Below are 19,717 nucleotides of genomic sequence, written 5' to 3'. Positions count from 1 at the left end.
CATCTATAAACGGAACTCTAGGATTGTGAAATAGGTTTTATGTGCATATGTTAGCTGTCTTGGCACCATAAAAATACTATGGGCGGTGAATGGGGAGGATTATTTCACCTCTTTGTGTGTGTAACACATGGGAAGAGGGAATCAATATCACCATTACACACTGAACGGGAAACCACTGGGTAAATCTGACAGGGAGAAGGACTTGGGGATCCTAGTTAATGATAAACTTACCTGGAGCAGCCAGTGCCAGGCAGCAGCTGCCAAGGCAAACAGGATCATGGGGTGCATTAAAAGAGGTCTGGATACACATGATGAGAGCATTATACTGCCTCTGTACAAATCCCTAGTTAGACCGCACATGGAGTACTGTGTCCAGTTTTGGGCACCGGTGCTCAGGAAGGATATAATGGAACTAGAGAGAGTACAAAGGAGGGCAACAAAATTAATAAAGGGGATGGGAGAACTACAATACCCAGATAGATTAGCGAAATTAGGATTATTTAGTCTAGAAAAAAGACGACTGAGGGGCGATCTAATAACCATGTATAAGTATATAAGGGGACAATACAAATATCTCGCTGAGGATCTGTTTATACCAAGGAAGGTGACGGGCACAAGGGGGCATTCTTTGCGTCTGGAGGAGAGAAGGTTTTTCCACCAACATAGAAGAGGATTCTTTACTGTTAGGGCAGTGAGAATCTGGAATTGCTTGCCTGAGGAGGTGGTGATGGCGAACTCAGTCGAGGGGTTCAAGAGAGGCCTGGATGTCTTCCTGGAGCAGAACAATATTGTATCATACAATTATTAGGTTCTGTAGAAGGACGTAGATCTGGGTATTTATTATGATGGAATATAGGCTGAACTGGATGGACAAATGTCTTTTTTCGGCCTTACTAACTATGTTACTATGTTACTATGTTACTGTGCGGTGTACATATACAGGACAGGAGGAGTGGTACTGTGCGGAGTATATATAGAGGGGAGTGGTACTGTGCAGTGTATATATACAGGGGAGAGGTACTGTGCGGTGTATATATACAGGGGAGAGGTACTGTGCGGTGTATATATAGAGGGGAGTGGTACTGTGAGGTGTATATATACAGGGGAGAGGTACTGTGCGGTGTATATATACAGGGGAGAGGTACTGTGCGGTGTATATATACTGGGGAGAGGTACTGTGCGGTGTATATATACAGGGGAGAGGTACTGTGCGGTGTATATATACAGGGGAGAGGTACTGTGCGGTGTATATATACAGGGGAGAGGTACTGTGCAGTGTATGTATACAGGGGAGAGGTACTGTGCAGTGTATATATACAGGGGAGAGGTACTGTGCAGTGTATATATACAGGGGAGAGGTACTGTGCAGTGTATATATACAGGGGAGAGGTACTGTGCGGTGTATATATACAGGGGAGAGGTACTGTGCGGTGTATATATACAGGGGAGAGGTACTGTGCAGTGTATGTATACAGGGGAGAGGTACTGTGCAGTGTATATATACAGGGGAGAGGTACTGTGCGGTGTATATATACAGGGGAGAGGTACTGTGCGGTGTATATATAGAGGGGAGTGGTACTGTGAGGTGTATATATACAGGGGAGAGGTACTGTGCGGTGTATATATACAGGGGAGAGGTACTGTGCGGTGTATATATACTGGGGAGAGGTACTGTGCGGTGTATATATACAGGGGAGAGGTACTGTGCGGTGTATATATACAGGGGAGAGGTACTGTGCAGTGTATGTATACAGGGGAGAGGTACTGTGCAGTGTATGTATACAGGGGAGAGGTACTGTGCAGTGTATATATACAGGGGAGAGGTACTGTGCAGTGTATATATACAGGGGAGAGGTACTGTGCGGTGTATATACTTCAACAGCCGCCCAGCCCAGGCCCCCAGCGCCTGTCCTGTATATATATTATATACACTGTATCTATACAGGCTGTGCTGGGGGCCTGGGCTGGGCGGCTGTTGTAGTATATATATATATATATATATATATATATATATGTCAGCTGCAGCCGCCCAGCCCATGGCCGCCCCCCCAAGTCACCCAGACTGTCAGAATATACAGCGATATAGCATGGCACTCACTCAGGTGCCGGTAGCAGCTCCTCCAGTCCGGAATCTGCCTGTGCCTGATTAGTTCAGCACTGCACACAGCCAGGAGAGCAGAGCAGGAGAACTCTCCGCCCACAATGTCACGCTGGCTGTGTCCTTAACCCCTATGTGCCTGGACCTGCACTGACTGAGAAGATGCTTGTGCCAGGCAGGGCAAATTGAAAGGGTAGAAAGGGTTAAAGCGGCCAGATGGATGTATGACTGCGTGAGTGGGCCCCCCTGTCTTGTCAGGGCCCCGGCACTTGCCCGGGTGCGCCGGGTGCTGACGCCGGCCCTGGCTCATACGTCCGTAAAACTCACTAGTGTGAGGCCGGCCTAAGTGGTTATTGATTGGATTCCTCCCTTGCACTAGGCACTTTACATATTTGTTGGAGCCCCTTATATTTTTATACGGACTGGATGTATTGGTATGTATGATGATAATTAATTATGCCTTCCATTAATTACATTCCCATGTCATTAGGATCTTGAATTGTATGGTTGACCCAGCCTTATTTTTGTGCACATCCCCCTTTGGATGTTTATTCCCACCCTGTTTTTTTTTTGTCTTATGTTTTAACTTTATATTAATAAATCATGATTGTTATATTTTGGAATAGCTTTGTGTCCTTGGGCTGTAAAATGATGCTATTTTGGATAGTGCGGGTTCTACATTTAGAGGGTCTAGCCCCCAATTGTGTTCTTTGGACATATTTGAATTATAATGTCAATTCATGTATACCATAATTGGAGAAGGGTGAAAGTGGACCTCTAAATATCTCTACACATAAACACTAGGTGGAAATGTCCTAGATTTGCTAAACATTTTGGTCTTGTTGTAAAGTAGCAAGTAATAATTTTGCTCCTGTTTTGAAGAGGTGAAACCATGGAATAAGCTGGGAGAGCAGAGGTTATGACTTTATAAGTAGCATGGGTGACTCTGTGACCTTTTTTTTGCAGCGCACCATAAAGTCTGTACTCTTATATTCTAGGTTCCCCTGTTTCTGTTTAATCCATTCATCTAGTGCCAGCCTCATTACAAATGATGTTATATAATGATATATTCACGTCATGCTGCCCCCGGAGGGCATAATAGTTGATCGGACAGACCTCCCCAATTTTGTACTGGTGACTTATCCTAGGAAATTTGTGGACAGCCCCTTAAAGAGTTGATCTGCAGACTGCAGGCAGCTTTTTATTACAGCCTATAGTCTGTAAATGGAACACAGCAAGTAATACATTTGAAACAGTGGCATAGTTTATAGCTTATTGGTGGGCTACGCAAAAAAATGTAGTGGTGTTTTTTTTTATTATTATTATTTTTTATTTATTTTTTTGGGTTGTTTTTTTTAGCTGATCTTTGTAATCATGTTACCAAGTCATATTCTTGTCTCAGTTTTCACATTTTCCTTAAACTTGCTATCCCAGACCTTTTGATATCCTCATTCTCATGACCATTTTTGCAAACTGTGTGGCATTAGGTGTCTACATCCCTTTCCCTGAAGATGACTCAAATGTATCGAACCATAATCTGGTAAGAAAATGTTTAACGTACCCAATCGTGTATTTATAGAAAGGAAGGGGAAAGGCAATTGTGGACCCCCGACCCTGCTACAGACAGGCAAGGGAGGGCTGCCAGCAGGCGCGATATGCCGCAATCCCAGCTTATCCATGTTGTGCCTTTAAGAAAGGTCAGACACGTTCTTACCCATCGCCGCAGGCAATCGTGTATTTAGGAAGACTAGTGCAAACGAAGATTGTAGTCGTAGAATGTGTTTTTTTTTCGTATGGGATCTCCTCCTTGAACAACTCCCAAGAAGAAGATTACAAGGTAAGAACCCACAGCAGTCCATGGGGAAACCTGCCAGTAAGTGTTCACGTTTCCTATAACGCCGCCACATGGAAAATTGAACATTACACAGTGCCCATACACATTAAAGGGAATCTGTCACCAGGTTTTTGCCACTTAAACTTAGAGTTGCTTGATTTAGGTGTAGAGACCCTGATTCCAGCAATATGCCACTTACTGAACTACTTGATGTAGTTTTGATGAAATCACTGTATTATCAGCAGGAGATTATCGCTAGAGTACTAGTAAACCTGCTGCCATGTATTGCTCCATATTCATAAGCTTTACATAACACCGCCCCCACTTCGGAGTGGCAGATTTCTGCCTATGCGCAGTGTACACAGAAAATGGCAAATCAGTGGTGAGGTTGGGGCTATACAGAGCTCAGTATTCAGAGTGCTGCAGTTGATTTTATCATAACTACAGCAAGTAGCACAGTAAGTGAAACATTGCTAGAATCAGGGGCTATGCTCCTTCATCATTCTTCTCTCAGATGGGGTAACAATAACCTGCTGACAAATTCACTTTAATCCAGACGAAGGCATTAGCGCCGAAACGCGCGTTGGGGTGGACGCTGTCCTGGAGTCTGGGTCCCATACTTCATTTTGTAAGTTTCTGTAACTTAATTATTATTACAATTCCCTGTGACCCTGTGATTACCACCAGGTCTGCACTAATTTTTAAGTGCCTATTTACATATGCCAGCACATATTTTATGATTGTATCTTGCGTATTACTTCACCGCGTTCTTATATAATTTTTTTACGAGTCTCACTTTAATTTTTTAATTATTACTGTTTGGAGACATTCAATTCTTATTTATTCAGTTTCACTATCCACACTGCATTTGATATATTTTTATTGTTTGGACATTATGTCCTCTTAGCACGAAAAGTATAGGCTTTATTTTTATCATATGGGGCTTTACAGTTGTATAATTTCTACCTGAGACATTCCTGTGAAATTTTCCCCTTACCATGTCTTTTTAATATTGTAATTGATAAAATAAATCTTATTTTAGCGGATTTTATGGTCGGTTCTGGTGCTCATTTTTTAGGACTTATCTTTGTATGATGTCCGCCTGCACATCCATGGCAGAAATAGGCGGATCATCCACGTATTGACCTCAGATTTCTGCGCAGAATTCATGCAAACTACAAATTGGGATTTGCAGTTGCAAAATCCAACAAGTGTGAACATCGCCCTATAGTAACAGTGTTCAGGGTACGTTCTCCTGTGCATATTTCCAATCCAAACCATATTTTACTATGTAGTATGACAAGTGAAGGGCACATGCCTTATGGCGCTCTTCTAATATTTCTCCAACTTGGGGTCCTTGGAAAAAAAATTGCGCTTTCTCTTTGCAGAAATTGCACGTGAGTTGGGTTGCGGAAACATGCACAGATTGTTTTCAGGTCTGCACAGAAATCCATGTGGAATGTGACCGATTGACTTCATCTTGGTATATTAGACAGTCCTTTCTTCGCTGATTTGAGAGATGTCCCAGTCATACCAGCAAACTTCAGAAAAAATTGAGTTACGGACTCTCGAGAGGCCTATCTGAAGACTGACGGATATTCCTCCTTCCCCTTCTGATTTACTTGTTAAGCTCCTAGTGGTTATGGCTAATTTTAGACCATTCGAACAGTAAGGAGTCTTAATCCAGAGTCATGGGCTTTTCCCTGGAGGAGGGGAAGGGGATCCCCTCTGCGTGAAGGACAGTATTGAGGCTGGAGCTGTGTTACACTTCATGGATTACTGACCACTAGTGATGAGCGTACATCCTTGGATAAGGTGTTATCTGGGCATGCTCGTGTGTTAATCGAGTAACTTTGACGTGCTCGAAAAATGTGTTGAGTCCCCGCGGCTGTATGTCTTGCAGCTGGTCGAGAGCCAGTGTTGCAGCTGTCAAACAGCCACGAGACATGAAGCCACGGGAACTCAAACATATTTTTGATCACGCTTCCGAGGACACTCAGTTAGCTCCCGAGCATGCTTGGAAAACACCTTATCTGAGTACGTTCGCTCATCACTATTGACCATTCATACAATTAAAGGTACTTTACAATCAGTGGGAACTTGCCTTTTGGGATCTTCCTGATACTGATAAAAAAGGGATTATTTCAATACTGCTGCCCCTTACATGTTTTCCCTGTATAGCAGCGCCCCGGCCACTTACTGTGCAGGAACACTTCAAGTGTATGGGCTGGCTGAATTTTGTGGTCAAGTGTGAAAGGGCCACATTGATTAGTCCAAGTTTTGGCCCCTTCATTCTTTGGGTTGGTTGGGGGACCCCCATATATCAGTCTCATGCTAATAAAGTGATGGCATATTTTATCCTGTGTATATGTCGTCATCAGTGAGAGGTAAAGGCAATAACATTGATCGTATCTATTAATGGCGCCTGACATGGGTTAGTTAGGCAGCAAATGAACAATCAGTTCTTGAATTTGAGATATTGGAAGCAGGAAAATTGAGCAAGCATAAGGATCTGCGAGACATTGTCAACATGAGATGGGACACATTTTAACTACCTAAATATTGACCCTTTTTGTGGCAGTGATATTCTCTAATGACCTTGCCTTCTTATAATGTGCACTTCTTGAAGGTAGGAATGGCTTGAAGAACTAGGTAATTATGTCTAAATTCTCCAGTTTTCAAGCCAATTGGTCATCTGTTTGAGGTCAATCCATGGAGGCAGCAGCTCAAGACTTGGTGCCGGTTACTCACGGTACCTTCAGAGGACTTAGGTGTTCATGCTTCAACAGTTGTATGTGTGCAAGTGGGACCTACACTTACGGCTAATCAGTATATCTATGGTCATAGTTCTATTTATCTATAATATAACGCTGGGAGCGTCACTCTGTCCGTAGCCTTTATAGACTGCGCAAGCGCAAGCGCCGGCGCAGTCTGGGCCTCACAGAGTGACGCTCCTGAGAGATCGCGGTATGCGTTAACACTGAACGCACATCGCGATCTCCAACAGAGAAGCAGGGACCGCCAGGAGGGTGAGTATCGGCTATATTCACCTGTCCTCCGTTCCACCGCTGCGCGCCACCATCTTCCCGGTCCTCGGCCTGTGACCTTCAGTTCAGAGGGCGCGATGACGCGCTTAATGCGCGCCGCCCTCTGACTGACCAGTCACAGCCAGAGGACCGGGAAGATGGCGGCGCGCAGCGGTGGAACGGAGGACAGGTGAATATAGTAAGTGCTGGGGGGCCTGAGCTGGCGGCTATACCGGCACCTGACCCCCACAGCGCGCCAGTGTCCCCGCCTGCTCAGGCCCCCCAGCACTCGGCGACCAGCGACGATAGGTGAATATGTTTTTTTTTTTATATATATTGCAGCAGCATACGGGGGGCATATAGAATGGAGCATGTTAAGGGGGCCATCAACCATAATGGAGCAGTGTACGGGGGCATATACAATGGAGCATCTTATGGGGCCATAAACCAGGGTTGTCAAACTGCATTCCTCGAGGGCTGCAACCAGGTCATGTTTTCAGGATTTCCTTGTACTGCACAGGTGATAATTTAATCACATACACACATAATGATTGCAGCACCTTGTGCAAAGCTAAGGAAATCTTGAAAACACGCATGGTTTGCAGCCCTCGAGGAATGCAGTTTGACACCCCTGCCATAAACCATAATGGAGCAGTGTACGGGGGCATATAGAATGGAGCATGTTAAGGGGGCCATCAACCATAATGGAGCAGTGTACGGGGGCATAGAGTATGGAGCATCTTATGGGGGCCATAAACCTTTATGGAACAGCGTACGGGGCATACACTATGGAGCATCTTATGGGGGCCATAAACCATAATGGAGCAGTGTACGGGGGCATATACAATGGAGCATCTTATGGGGCCATAAACCATAATGGAGCAGTGTACGGGGGCATATAGAATGGAGCATGTTAAGGGGGCCATCAACCATAATGGAGCAGTGTATGGGGGCATAGAGTATGGAGCATCTTATGAGGCCATAAACCATAATGGAGCAGTGTACAGGGGCATAGAGTATGGAGCATCTTATGGGGCCATAAACCATAATGGAGCAGTGTACGGGGGCATATAGTATGGAGCATCTTATGGGGGCCATAAACCTTTATGGAACAGCCTACGGGGTATACACTATGGAGCATCTTATGGGGGCCATAAACCATAATGGAGCAGTGTACGGGGGCATATACAATGGAGCATCTTATGGGGCCATGAACCATAATGGAGCAGTGTACGGGGGCATATACCATGGAGCATCTTATGGGGGCCATAAACCTTTATGGAACAGCATACGGGGCATACACTATGGAGCATCTTATGGGGGCCATAAACCTTTATGGAGCAGTGTACGGGGGCATATACTATGGAGCATCTTATGGGGGCCATCAACCTTTATGGAGCAGTGTACGGGGCATATACTATGGAGCATTTTATGGGGGCCATAAACCTTTATGGAGCAGCGTATGGGGCATATGGATGGGAGCAGCAAATTAAAGAACGGTGGCGCAGGAAGGGAGCAGCACATGACAGAACGGGGGCGCAGGATGGGAGCAGCACATGACAGAATAGGGCAGCACATGACAGAATAGGGCAGCACATGACAGAACGGGGGCACAGGATGGGAGCAACACATGACAGGATGGGGGCGCAGGATGGGAGCAGCAAATGACAGGATGGGGACGCAGGATGGGTGCAGCACATGACAGGATGGGGACGCAGGATGGGTGCAGCACATGACAGGATGGGGACGCAGGATGGGTGCAGCACATGACAGGATGGGGACGCAGGATGGGTGCAGCACATGACAGGATGGGGACGCAGGATGGGTGCAGCACATGACAGGATGGGGACGCAGGATGGAGCAGCACATACCAGGATGGAGACCATATACCAATATAAATGCTCGCCACCCGAGCGTAGACCGGGTTCAATAGCTAGTTACTTATATTAGATTTAGTAAGGTTTGTTCCTGCCACATTTATATCCTGAAGTTTACTGCCGGTACACAATTGCTACGTAAGTGCATGTAGCATATATAGATGCATTGATGTCTCTGTCCCATGTAATGATGGTGTTCATATATCCCAGGAACAAGTGGAGTATATTTTTCTCATCATCTTCACCGTGGAAAGCTTCCTGAAGATCATCGCCTATGGACTGGTCCTGCACCCCAGTGCCTATATCAGAAATGGATGGAATCTGTTAGATTTTGTCATTGTAGTTATTGGGTAAGCTCTTTTACTTACATCTAATCCTGATATTGCTCCTCTTCCCAATTCTCGCCAACATTTTTGAGACTGGGGCTGGACAGCAACCTTTGCAATGACACATTTCCCCTTTTTAACCTGCAAGTTATCGCAGCCACAACAAGCAATCTGCAAGTAATCCAAACCTGCTAAACTTTTTGTGACTTTTCGTTGCTGTCTTTCTTTCGTTATGTCTCCTCGCGATACTGAGATCATTGGCCTTGTGATCTATGTTGTGGCCAAAATTGTCATGCAGTCCCAGCTTAAATCTGACAACCCGAGACACAGTGAGCAGATTGCGTGGTACTGTTGCATTAGTCTAATGTTTTTTCATTACTTTAATTTACAGGCTTTTCAGTGTAATTCTAGAACAATTTTCACACAAGCAAGGAGATGCGCATCACATGAGTGGAAAGCCAGGCGGTTTTGATGTCAAAGCTCTGAGAGCATTTCGTGTACTGAGGCCTCTGCGACTTGTATCTGGTGTCCCAAGTAAGGAAAAAAATCACATTATATTGCTGGGATATATTTAAAGAATACCTGTTGTTTGGTGACTGTTCAGAATAAGCTGTTATGTGGACATACAAGAGGAATAACAGTGTTTCTAGCGTTTATATGACTTGTATCCTTAATTTTTCACCAGTTTTCCTCTTGTAATAATGGTGGGTATGGAATCTCTGTGCCACGGGCCAGGCTTACTCTGAAGGGGCATGACTTAGTGTCTACCAAGTATTCACTAGAGCTCTGATGGTGAGGATAGGTGTTGTGAATTCTGTTATCAAACTCCCTCCTGTGGTCATGAATGGTACTTCGGCGAGTTCTGTCCATGGACTCCCTCTGGTGGCTGTGAGTGGAGCTGCTGGTTCTGAGGTTCCTTCCACAGGTGACTTAGTTTATTCTTTGGCTGGCTGCTCTATTTAACTCCACTCAGATCGTTACTCCATGCCAGCTGTCAATGTTCTTGTACTGGTTCAGTTCGTTCTTGGATCTTTCTGGTGACCTGTCTACTCCAGCAGAAGCTAAGTCCCTGCTAGTTAATTATTTGTTCATTGTTTTCTTGTCCAGCTTGCTATCATGATTTTGCCTTGCTAGCTGGAAGCTCTGGGATGCAGAGTGGCACCTCCGCACCGTGAGTCGGTGCGGGGGTCTTTTTGCACACTCTGCGTGGTCTTTTTGTAGTTTTTGTGCTGACCGCAAAGATACCTTTCCTATCCTCAGTCTGTTTAGTAAGTCTGGCCTCCTTTGCTGAAACCTGTTTCATTTCTGTGTTTGTGACTTTCATCTTAACTCACAGTCAATATATGTGGGGGGCTGCCTTTTCCTTTGGGGAATTTCTCTGAGGCAAGGTAGGCTTTATTTTCTATCTCTAGGACTAGTTAGCTCTTAGGCTGTGAAGAGGCGTCTAGGCAGAGTTAGGTACGCTCCACGGCTATTTCTAGTGTGTGTGATAGGATTAGGGGTTGCGGTCAGCAGAGCTCCCACTTCCCAGAGCTTGTCCGGTGATAGTTTAACCATCAGGTCGTTCCGGGTGCTCCTAACCACCAGGTCCATAACAGTACAGCTGGCCAAAAGTGTTAATGCATCTCAATAGAGGGATAAGAGAAGTTCTGAGACCATTTTTTTTCTCTGCAGTGTGTTTTGTCTTTCTTTTCCCCTTAACCTCTGGGTGGTTCAGGACACAGGTGTAGAGATGGACATTCAAGGTCTGTCCTCTTGTGTGGATCATCTCACTGCAAGGGTACAAAACATTCAAGATTTTGTGGTTCAGAATCCGATGTTAGAGCCTAGAATTACAATTCCTGATTTGTTTTCCGGGGATAGATCTAAGTTCCTGAATTTCAAAAATAATTGTAAACTGTTTCTTGCTTTGAAACCCCGCTCCTCTGGTGACCCCGTTCAACAAGTAAAGATCATTATTTCTTTGTTGCGTGGTGACCCTCAAGACTGGGCATTTTCCCTTGTGCCAGGAGATCCTGCATTGCATGATGTAGATGCGTTTTTTCTGGCGCTTGGATTGCTTTATGATGAACCAAATTCAGTGGATCAGGCAGAGAAAATCTTGCTGGCTTTGTGTCAGGGTCAGGATGAAGCGGAGGTATATTGTCAGAAGTTTAGAAAGTGGTCTGTGCTTACTCAGTGGAATGAGTGTGCCCTGGCGGCAATTTTCAGAAAGGGTCTTTCTGAAGCCCTTAAGGATGTCATGGTGGGATTTCCCACGCCTGCTGGTCTGAATGAGTCTATGTCCTTGGCCATTCAGATCGATCGGCGCTTGCGTGAGCGCAAAGCTGTGCACCATTTGGCGGTATTCTCTAAGCATAGGCCTGAGCCTATGCAACGTGATAGGACTTTGACCAGAGCTGAACGGCAAGAACACAGACGTCGGAATGGGCTGTGTTTTTACTGTGGTGATTCCACTCATGCTATCTCCAATTGTCCTAAGCGCACTAAGCGGTTCGCTAGGTCTGCCACCATTGGTACGGTACAGTCTAAATTTCTTTTGTCCGTTACTCTGATTTGCTCTTTGTCGTCCTATTCTGTTATGGCATTTGTGAACTCAGGCGCTGCCCTGAATTTGATGGACTTGGAGTTTGCCAGGCGCTGTGGTTTTTTCTTGGAGCCCTTGCAGTATCCTATTCCATTGAGAGGAATTGATCCTACGCCTTTGGCCAAGAATAAGCCTCAGTACTGGACTCAATTGACCATGTGCATGGCTCCTGCACATCAGGAGGATATTCGCTTTTTGGTGTTGCATAATCTGCATGATGTGGTCGTTTTAGGGTTGCCATGGCTACAGGTCCATAATCCAGTATTGGATTGGAAATCTATGTCTGTGTCCAGCTGGGGTTGTCAAGGGGTACATGGTGATGTTCCATTGCTGTCAATTTCGTCTTCCACTCCTTCTGAAGTCCCTGAGTTTTTGTCGGATTACCAGGATGTATTTGATGAGCCCAAATCCAGTGCCCTACCTCCTCATATGGATTGCGATTGTGCTATTAATTTGATTCCTGGTAGTAAGTTTCCTAAGGGCCGACTGTTCAATTTATCTGTGCCAGAGCACGCCGCTATGCGGAGTTATATAAAGGAATCCTTGGAGAAAGGGCATATTCGCCCGTCGTCATCACCGTTGGGAGCAGGGTTCTTTTTTGTGGCCAAGAAGGATGGTTCTTTGAGACCTTGTATTGATTACCGCCTTCTTAATAAGATCACGGTCAAATTTCAGTACCCTTTGCCGCTGCTGTCTGATTTGTTTGCTCGGATTAAGGGGGCTAGTTGGTTCACCAAGATAGATCTTCGAGGGGCGTATAATCTTGTGCGTATTAAACAGGGCGATGAATGGAAAACAGCATTTAATACGCCCGAGGGCCATTTTGAATACCTGGTGATGCCATTCGGGCTTTCTAATGCTCCATCTGTGTTTCAGTCCTTTATGCATGACATCTTCCGAAGGTACCTGGATAGATTCATGATTGTATATTTGGATGATATTTTGGTCTTTTCGGATGATTGGGAGTCTCATGTGAAGCAGGTCAGAATGGTGTTCCAGGTCCTTCGTGCGAATTCCTTGTTTGTGAAGGGGTCAAAATGTCTCTTTGGAGTTCAGAAGGTTTCATTTTTGGGTTTCATTTTTTCCCCTTCTACTATCGAGATGGACCCTGTTAAAGTTCAGGCCATTTATGATTGGACTCAGCCGACATCTGTGAAGAGCCTGCAGAAGTTCCTGGGCTTTGCTAATTTTTACCGTCGCTTCATCGCTAATTTTTCTAGTGTTGCTAAACCGTTGACTGATTTGACCAAGAAAGGTGCTGATGTGGTCAATTGGTCCTCTGCGGCCATAGAGGCTTTTCAGGAGTTGAAACGTCGTTTTTCTTCTGCCCCTGTGTTGTGCCAGCCAGATGTTTCGCTCCCGTTTCAGGTCGAGGTTGATGCTTCTGAGATTGGAGCAGGGGCTGTTTTGTCTCAAAGAAGTTCTGATGGCTCGGTGATGAAACCATGTGCCTTCTTTTCTAGAAAGTTCTCGCCTGCTGAGCGCAATTATGATGTTGGCAATCGAGAGTTGTTGGCCATGAAGTGGGCGTTCGAGGAGTGGCGACATTGGCTTGAAGGAGCCAAGCATCGCGTGGTGGTCTTGACGGATCACAAGAATTTGACTTATCTCGAGTCTGCCAAACGGTTGAATCTTAGACAGGCTCGATGGTCGCTATTTTTCTCCCGTTTTGATTTTGTGGTTTCGTATCTTCCGGGCTCTAAGAATGTGAAGGCTGATGCCCTTTCAAGGAGTTTTGTGCCTGACTCTCTGGGTGTTCCTGAGCCGGCGGGTATTCTCAAAGAGGGGGTAATTTTGTCTGCCATCTCCCCTGATTTGCGGCGGGTGCTGCAGAAGTTTCAGGCCGATAGACCTGACCGTTGTCCAGCGGAGAAACTGTTTGTCCCTGATAGATGGACTAGTAGAGTTATCTCTGAGGTTCATTGTTCGGTGTTGGCTGGTCATCCTGGAATCTTTGGTACCAGAGATTTGGTGGCTAGATCCTTTTGGTGGCCTTCTTTGTCACGGGATGTGCGTTCTTTTGTGCAGTCCTATGGGATTTGTGCTCGGGCTAAGCCCTGCTGTTCTCGTGCCAGTGGGTTGCTTTTGCCCTTGCCGGTCCCGAAGAGGCCCTGGACGCATATTTCCATGGATTTTATTTCAGATCTCCCTGTCTCTCAAAGGATGTCGGTCATTTGGGTGGTTTGTGATCGCTTCTCTAAGATGGTCCATTTGGTACCCTTGTCTAAATTGCCTTCCTCCTCTGATTTGGTGCATTATTTTTCCAGCATGTAATTCGTTTGCATGGCATTCCGGAGAATATCGTCTCGGACAGAGGTTCCCAGTTTTTTTCGAGGTTTTGGCGGTCGTTTTGTGCTAAGATGGGCATTGATTTGTCTTTTTCTTCGGCTTTCCATCCTCAGACAAATGGCCAAACTGAACGAACTAATCAGACTTTGGAAACATATCTGAGATGCTTTGTTTCTGCTGATCAGGATGATTGGGTGTCCTTCTTGCCTTTGGCTGAGTTCGCCCTTAATAATCGGGCCAGCTCGGCTACTTTGGTTTCGCCTTTTTTCTGTAATTCTGGTTTCCATCCTCGTTTCTCTTCAGGGCAGGTTGAGCCTTCGGACTGTCCTGGTGTGGATTCTGTGGTGGACAGGTTGCAGCAGATTTGGACTCATGTGGTGGACAATTTGACATTGTCCCAGGAGAAGGCTCAACGTTTCGCTAACCGCCGGTGCTGTGTTGGTCCCCGACTTCGTGTTGGGGATTTGGTTTGGTTGTCGTCTCGTTATGTTCCTATGAAGGTTTCCTCTCCTAAGTTTAAGCCTCGTTGAATTGGTCCGTATAAGATTTCTGAAGTTCTCAATGATGTGTCATTTCGTTTGGCCCTTCCAGCTTCTTTTGCCATCCATAATGTGTTCCATAGGTCGTTATTACGGAGATACGTGGCGCCTATGGTTCCCTCCGTTGATCCTCCTGCCCCGGTGTTGGTCGAGGGGGAGTTGGAGTATGTGGTGGAGAAGATTTTAGATTCTCGTATTTCGAGACGGAAACTCCAGTACCTGGTCAAGTGGAAGGGTTATGGTCAGGAAGATAATTCCTGGGTTTTGCCTCTGATGTTCATGCTGCCGATCTAGTTCGTGCCTTTCATTTGGCTCGTCCTGATTGGCCTGGGGGCTCTGGTGAGGGTTCGGTGACCCCTCCTCAAGGGGGGGGTACTGTTGTGAATTCTGTTATCAAACTCCCTCCTGTGGTCATGAATGGTACTTCGGCGAGTTCTGTCAATGGACTCCATCTGGTGGCTGTGAGTGGAGCTGCTGGTTCTGAGGTTCCTTCCACAGGTGACTTAGTTTATTCTTTGGCTGGCTGCTCTATTTAACTCCACTCAGATCGTTACTCCATGCCAGCTGTCAATGTTCTTGTACTGGTTCAGTTCGTTCTTGGATCTTTCTGGTGACCTGTCTACTCCAGCAGAAGCTAAGTCCCTGCTAGTTAATTATTTGTTCATTGTTTTCTTGTCCAGCTTGCTATCATGATTTTGCCTTGCTAGCTGGAAGCTCTGGGATGCAGAGTGGCACCTCCGCACCGTGAGTCGGTGCGGGGGTCTTTTTGCATACTCTGCGTGGTCTTTTTGTAGTTTTTGTGCTGACCGCAAAGATACCTTTCCTATCCTCAGTCTGTTTAGTAAGTCTGGCCTCCTTTGCTGAAACCTGTTTAATTTCTGTGTTTGTGACTTTCATCTTAACTCACAGTCAATATATGTGGGGGGCTGCCTTTTCCTTTGGGGAATTTCTCTGAGGCAAGGTAGGCTTTATTTTCTATCTCTAGGGCTAGTTAGCTCTTAGGCTGTGAAGAGGCGTCTAGGCAGAGTTAGGTACGCTCCACGGCTATTTCTAGTGTGTGTGATAGGATTAGGGGTTGCGGTCAGCAGAGCTCCCACTTCCCAGAGCTTGTCCGGTGATAGTTTAACCATCAGGTCGTTCCAGGTGCTCCTAACCACCAGGTCCATAACAGATAGGCTGGGCCGCTGCTAGACACCAGGTACTACTCCAGAGCAGTCCACGGGACAATAGCAGCTGACAGGAGGGTCAGAGACTCAGGTACGGGGTACAGGTGGGCGAGACAAAACCGTAGTCAAACATTCCAAGGTCGTGGGCAGGCAGCGCAAGTTCAGAATTCGTAGCAAGGTCAGGAGTAAAGAGGTCAGGATAAGCGAGAAGGCTAGCGGGGTGAGAAATAGGTGAGACAAAACAGGAATACGCCAATACAGGAAGCTAAAGACTGAGCTATTAAAACCTAAGTTCAGGCATGGAATGGAAGGTGTAGACGCCTCAGAGCTATGGTCAGGTACTGGAAAGAGCATAGCGAAACATGCAGTGAGTCGGGCAATGGTTAAAGGGAACCTGTCACCACCCCCAGGTGTTTGTATATCTAAAAGAGCCACCTTGTGCAGCACCAATGCTGCATTCTGACAAGGTGTCTCTTTTAGTTATGATGCCTGCACACGCTGAAAGAAACGTTTATAAAATGTGCCCCCTCATACCCTTAAATCGCCAGGGAGGTGGGTCTTTCCTTCCTAATCAGACGCAGGACAGCCGTTGCTCCAGGCCTGTGGGCACCAGGCGCCGCCTCCTCTTGCTGCATTATCGGTTCTATGATGTGCTGAGCCTCCTCCACAGAATCAGTCATGTCAAAAGACCGAGACAAACATTCTTGAATGCTGGATGGAAGTGTAGCTAAAAATGAAAAGGAACGAAGAAGAGTGCCCACCTGCGTTGACAAGGACCATTGGGTGATGGCAGAAAAGGTTAAGTTCTTAGGATCATTGTATATTATTACTGGAGAGCTGGCGCCATCAGGTAGATTACACCATTCATCCTAGTGCCATCTTAATGGCCAGTAGTTTGTGATCCCCAATAGAATAATTCTATTCGGCCGGTGAGAGCAATTTATGAAAAAACCCACTGTGGTGCCCCAGGGTCCTGGTCGTCACAGTAATGTTGCTTTCTTGACGGGGAGAGTGATGCTACGTTTGGAGGCAAGAAAGGATAACTGTAACCAGGTACCACAAACATGCAACACATTCATACTCCAGGCCACCAGGGGGAGCTTTTGATCCTATTTACCAGGTGACTCCCCATATATATAACTGGTAGTCTGAAGGGAAAGTTAGTCAGTTCCAGACATCAGTCTGAGGAGGACAGATGGTTCACGGAGCTGTGCATGCCCCCATAGCTGCAGCTTCCAGAAAGACATTTAGAAAGCAGACTTGATTGCAGCGAGCATGCAGGAAAGGAAGCACAGGAGAGGTTACCAGAAGGGGACCAGCCCCGAGCAGGCTGCCTCCTTCTGAGGAGCAGAAATCCGGTAGCCAGAACACCGAGGTTGTGAGGACCTCCACGCCTTACATCAGAGACCGGCAGGACAGCTAATTGCACATTACCTGTCCGCGCCCACACCCAGGAGGCACGGGGACACCCCGCAGAGCCGGGTCATCTAAGAGACCCTATAAACAGGCTCAAATCACCAGTCATACTGGTTATGTCCTATCCTAACCGGGGGACAGAGAGAGAGATAACATCTGTGAGGACCTTATGTTAAGCTTCTGGCAGTAAGGGACTACACTACTACAGCGCAAAGGAAGGCTTCTATTCTCTACCTGGATAAGAGGACTCTGGACTTGCCTCCAAACCGGCCGGATCCTACCTGCCCTGTGATCCAGTGCCCTGGACTGTGGCTGCTGAAGTCTTAGGCAAAGAGACTACAAACCTGTGTCCTCGTTCCTTACTGCACTTCTCACCATTGTACCATTTACACACTGGGAAGGCCTGGGGATATACTTCACCTGTGGGAAGGTATATCATCTAGCTGCCATAACATCACCCCAGCGGACCCCTTAAAGCAGCATCGGTCCCCACTGACCGAATACCACAGGTGGCGTGACGAACATAAACTTTATTCCCTTTAAAGACCTTTCCCTTTTACATGGGCGCCCTGGGCCATGGACCGGGTCCCCACCGTGACATCCACCTGTGAACACCGGAACCGGTACCGAATAACCCCTTGCTCGCGGGGCAACTCATCACAAGAGACCGATTTCCCAGAAGATGATCTTTGCAGAAGAACTGCCCCAGCATCGATAGAGGAGGCATCCATATCTAGAAGAAACTGTTTGTAGGATCTGAGTGATACACTCTCATGAAGGCTCTTTCAAGTGCTGGAAGGAAGACACAGCAGACTCGGGCCAGATCCTAGCATTCACCTCCTTCTTGGTTAGAGATGGGTGCCATGAGGGACAAGAAGTGAGGGATCAACTGCCTATAGAAGTTGGCAAACACCAGGAAGCACTGGATGGCATGTAAGTCCTGAGGGCGAGGCCAGGAGAGAACCACAGAAACCTTCTCAGAATCCATTTTGTATCACTGGCTGGAAACAATGTTACCGAGGAATGGCAAGGAAGACTTTTCAAAGACAGATTGGCACAACTTGGAAAATAAAGTGTTCTCCCGTAGGTTCTGCAGAACCTGACGGATATGTCTTCTATGGCTAGGAAGATCTAAAAAGAATATCAGGAGGTCATCTAAATACACGGAAACATAGATAAGGTTCCTGAATGCTGAACTGATGAATGAATTATGTTCCTGAATGAATGAATTGATGAATTTTTAGAATACGGCTAGTGCATTCCACAGACCAAAGGGCATAACAAGATACTCAAAGTGAGTGATCACCACGAGTATTAAAGGCTGCCTGTCACTCATCGCCTTTGCGAAATTGGATTAAATTATAAGCTCCTATCAGATCCAATTTGGTCAAAATCGTAGTTCCACGAATTCTGTAAAAAAGGTCTGAAATCAAGGGCAGAGGGTACTTGTTTTTGATGGTGAATTTATTAAGGCCCCTATAGTCCATTACAGGAACATAGGGAATCATCCTTCTTTATCACGGAGAAGCCGTCACCAGCTGTAAAAGAGGACTTACAAATGAATCCCTTGGCAAGTTTCTCTTGGATTCATTCTGACATAGCCCTAGTCTCTGGCAGGGATATAGGGTGTACCCAGCCTCAAAGAGGAGAGTTGCCATGGTAAAGGTCAATGGGGCAATCAGAAGGTATTTGTGGTGGCAAGACCTCACAAGAAAACATCTGCAAAGGTTTGACAATAGGTGAGCAGACAAGAACAGTTATTAGGCATGGAAAGCCAAAACTTCGGAACACATGACGGTCTTCACTTAAGCATTTGACCAGAGGACCAATCGACAACTGGTGCGTGTGAAGGCAACCTTGGCCCACCCAGCAGGGCAGAGTTCACAGATTTTGACTCCAATTTGCAATGTGACGAGCATGCGTGATAAACCGGATAGGCTCAGCCAGTAGTTGTCTGTCTTTGGAAGCAATACCTAGCATTGATCAAGCTGTTAGGTCGGAAGTTGAAGTTCAAGAGCCAAGTACTGACGGAGTTTGAAGCTGAACTGGAATCAATATGAGCTGCCCTGGAGAGAGACTTCTCACCCTAGACCAGTGTGACTTAGGTACCGTAATTATTTTTGGAGAGCAAACTTTCTCAGCTATGGTCATCTCTCTTACCAATCCTAAGAGCTAGAGTTTCCCGGATTCACTGTGCACTGGCAAACATAATGCCCTTTGCCTCTACAATAAATGCATTTTTTCTCACTATACCTTCGCTGACCCTCCTGTACAGAATGTTTGCCATTCTCCACTAGCATCGGCTCAACAGCAGAAGGTGTTACAGAGATCAATCCTAGAAACCAGATGTATAAGAGCATCCAGGGAAGATGGTAGATCCCTTCTTGCCAATTCATCCTTAATTTGACCAGACAGGCCATGCCAGAAAGTTGACACCAGTGCTTCTTTGTTCCAGGCGAGCTCTGCAGCCAGGGTACTGAAGTGTAGAGCATACTGTACCATGTTGTCTGTGCCTTGTGTCTGATTTAACAGGAATGAAGCAGCTGAGGAGGTGCGGCC

The 19,717-nt window shown here is 46.2% G+C and overlaps 1 protein-coding gene across 1 annotated transcript in view; it reads left to right on the top strand.

The window, feature by feature from the left end:
- Nucleotides 1-19,717, top strand: part of CACNA1F (calcium voltage-gated channel subunit alpha1 F) — a 191,664-nt gene that overhangs the window by 14,955 nt on the left and 156,992 nt on the right. The window contains exons 3-5 of the mRNA XM_069748245.1: nucleotides 3,533-3,638; nucleotides 9,046-9,185; nucleotides 9,553-9,695. Of these exons, the coding sequence (XP_069604346.1) occupies nucleotides 3,533-3,638; nucleotides 9,046-9,185; nucleotides 9,553-9,695 (389 nt within the window). The remainder of the gene's footprint in view (nucleotides 1-3,532; nucleotides 3,639-9,045; nucleotides 9,186-9,552; nucleotides 9,696-19,717) is intronic.

Source organism: Ranitomeya imitator, chromosome 2 (genome assembly GCF_032444005.1).
Source record: "Ranitomeya imitator isolate aRanImi1 chromosome 2, aRanImi1.pri, whole genome shotgun sequence".
NCBI classification, from domain to species: Eukaryota; Metazoa; Chordata; class Amphibia; order Anura; family Dendrobatidae; genus Ranitomeya; species Ranitomeya imitator.
This window is presented reverse-complemented; position numbering and strand designations above follow the sequence as displayed.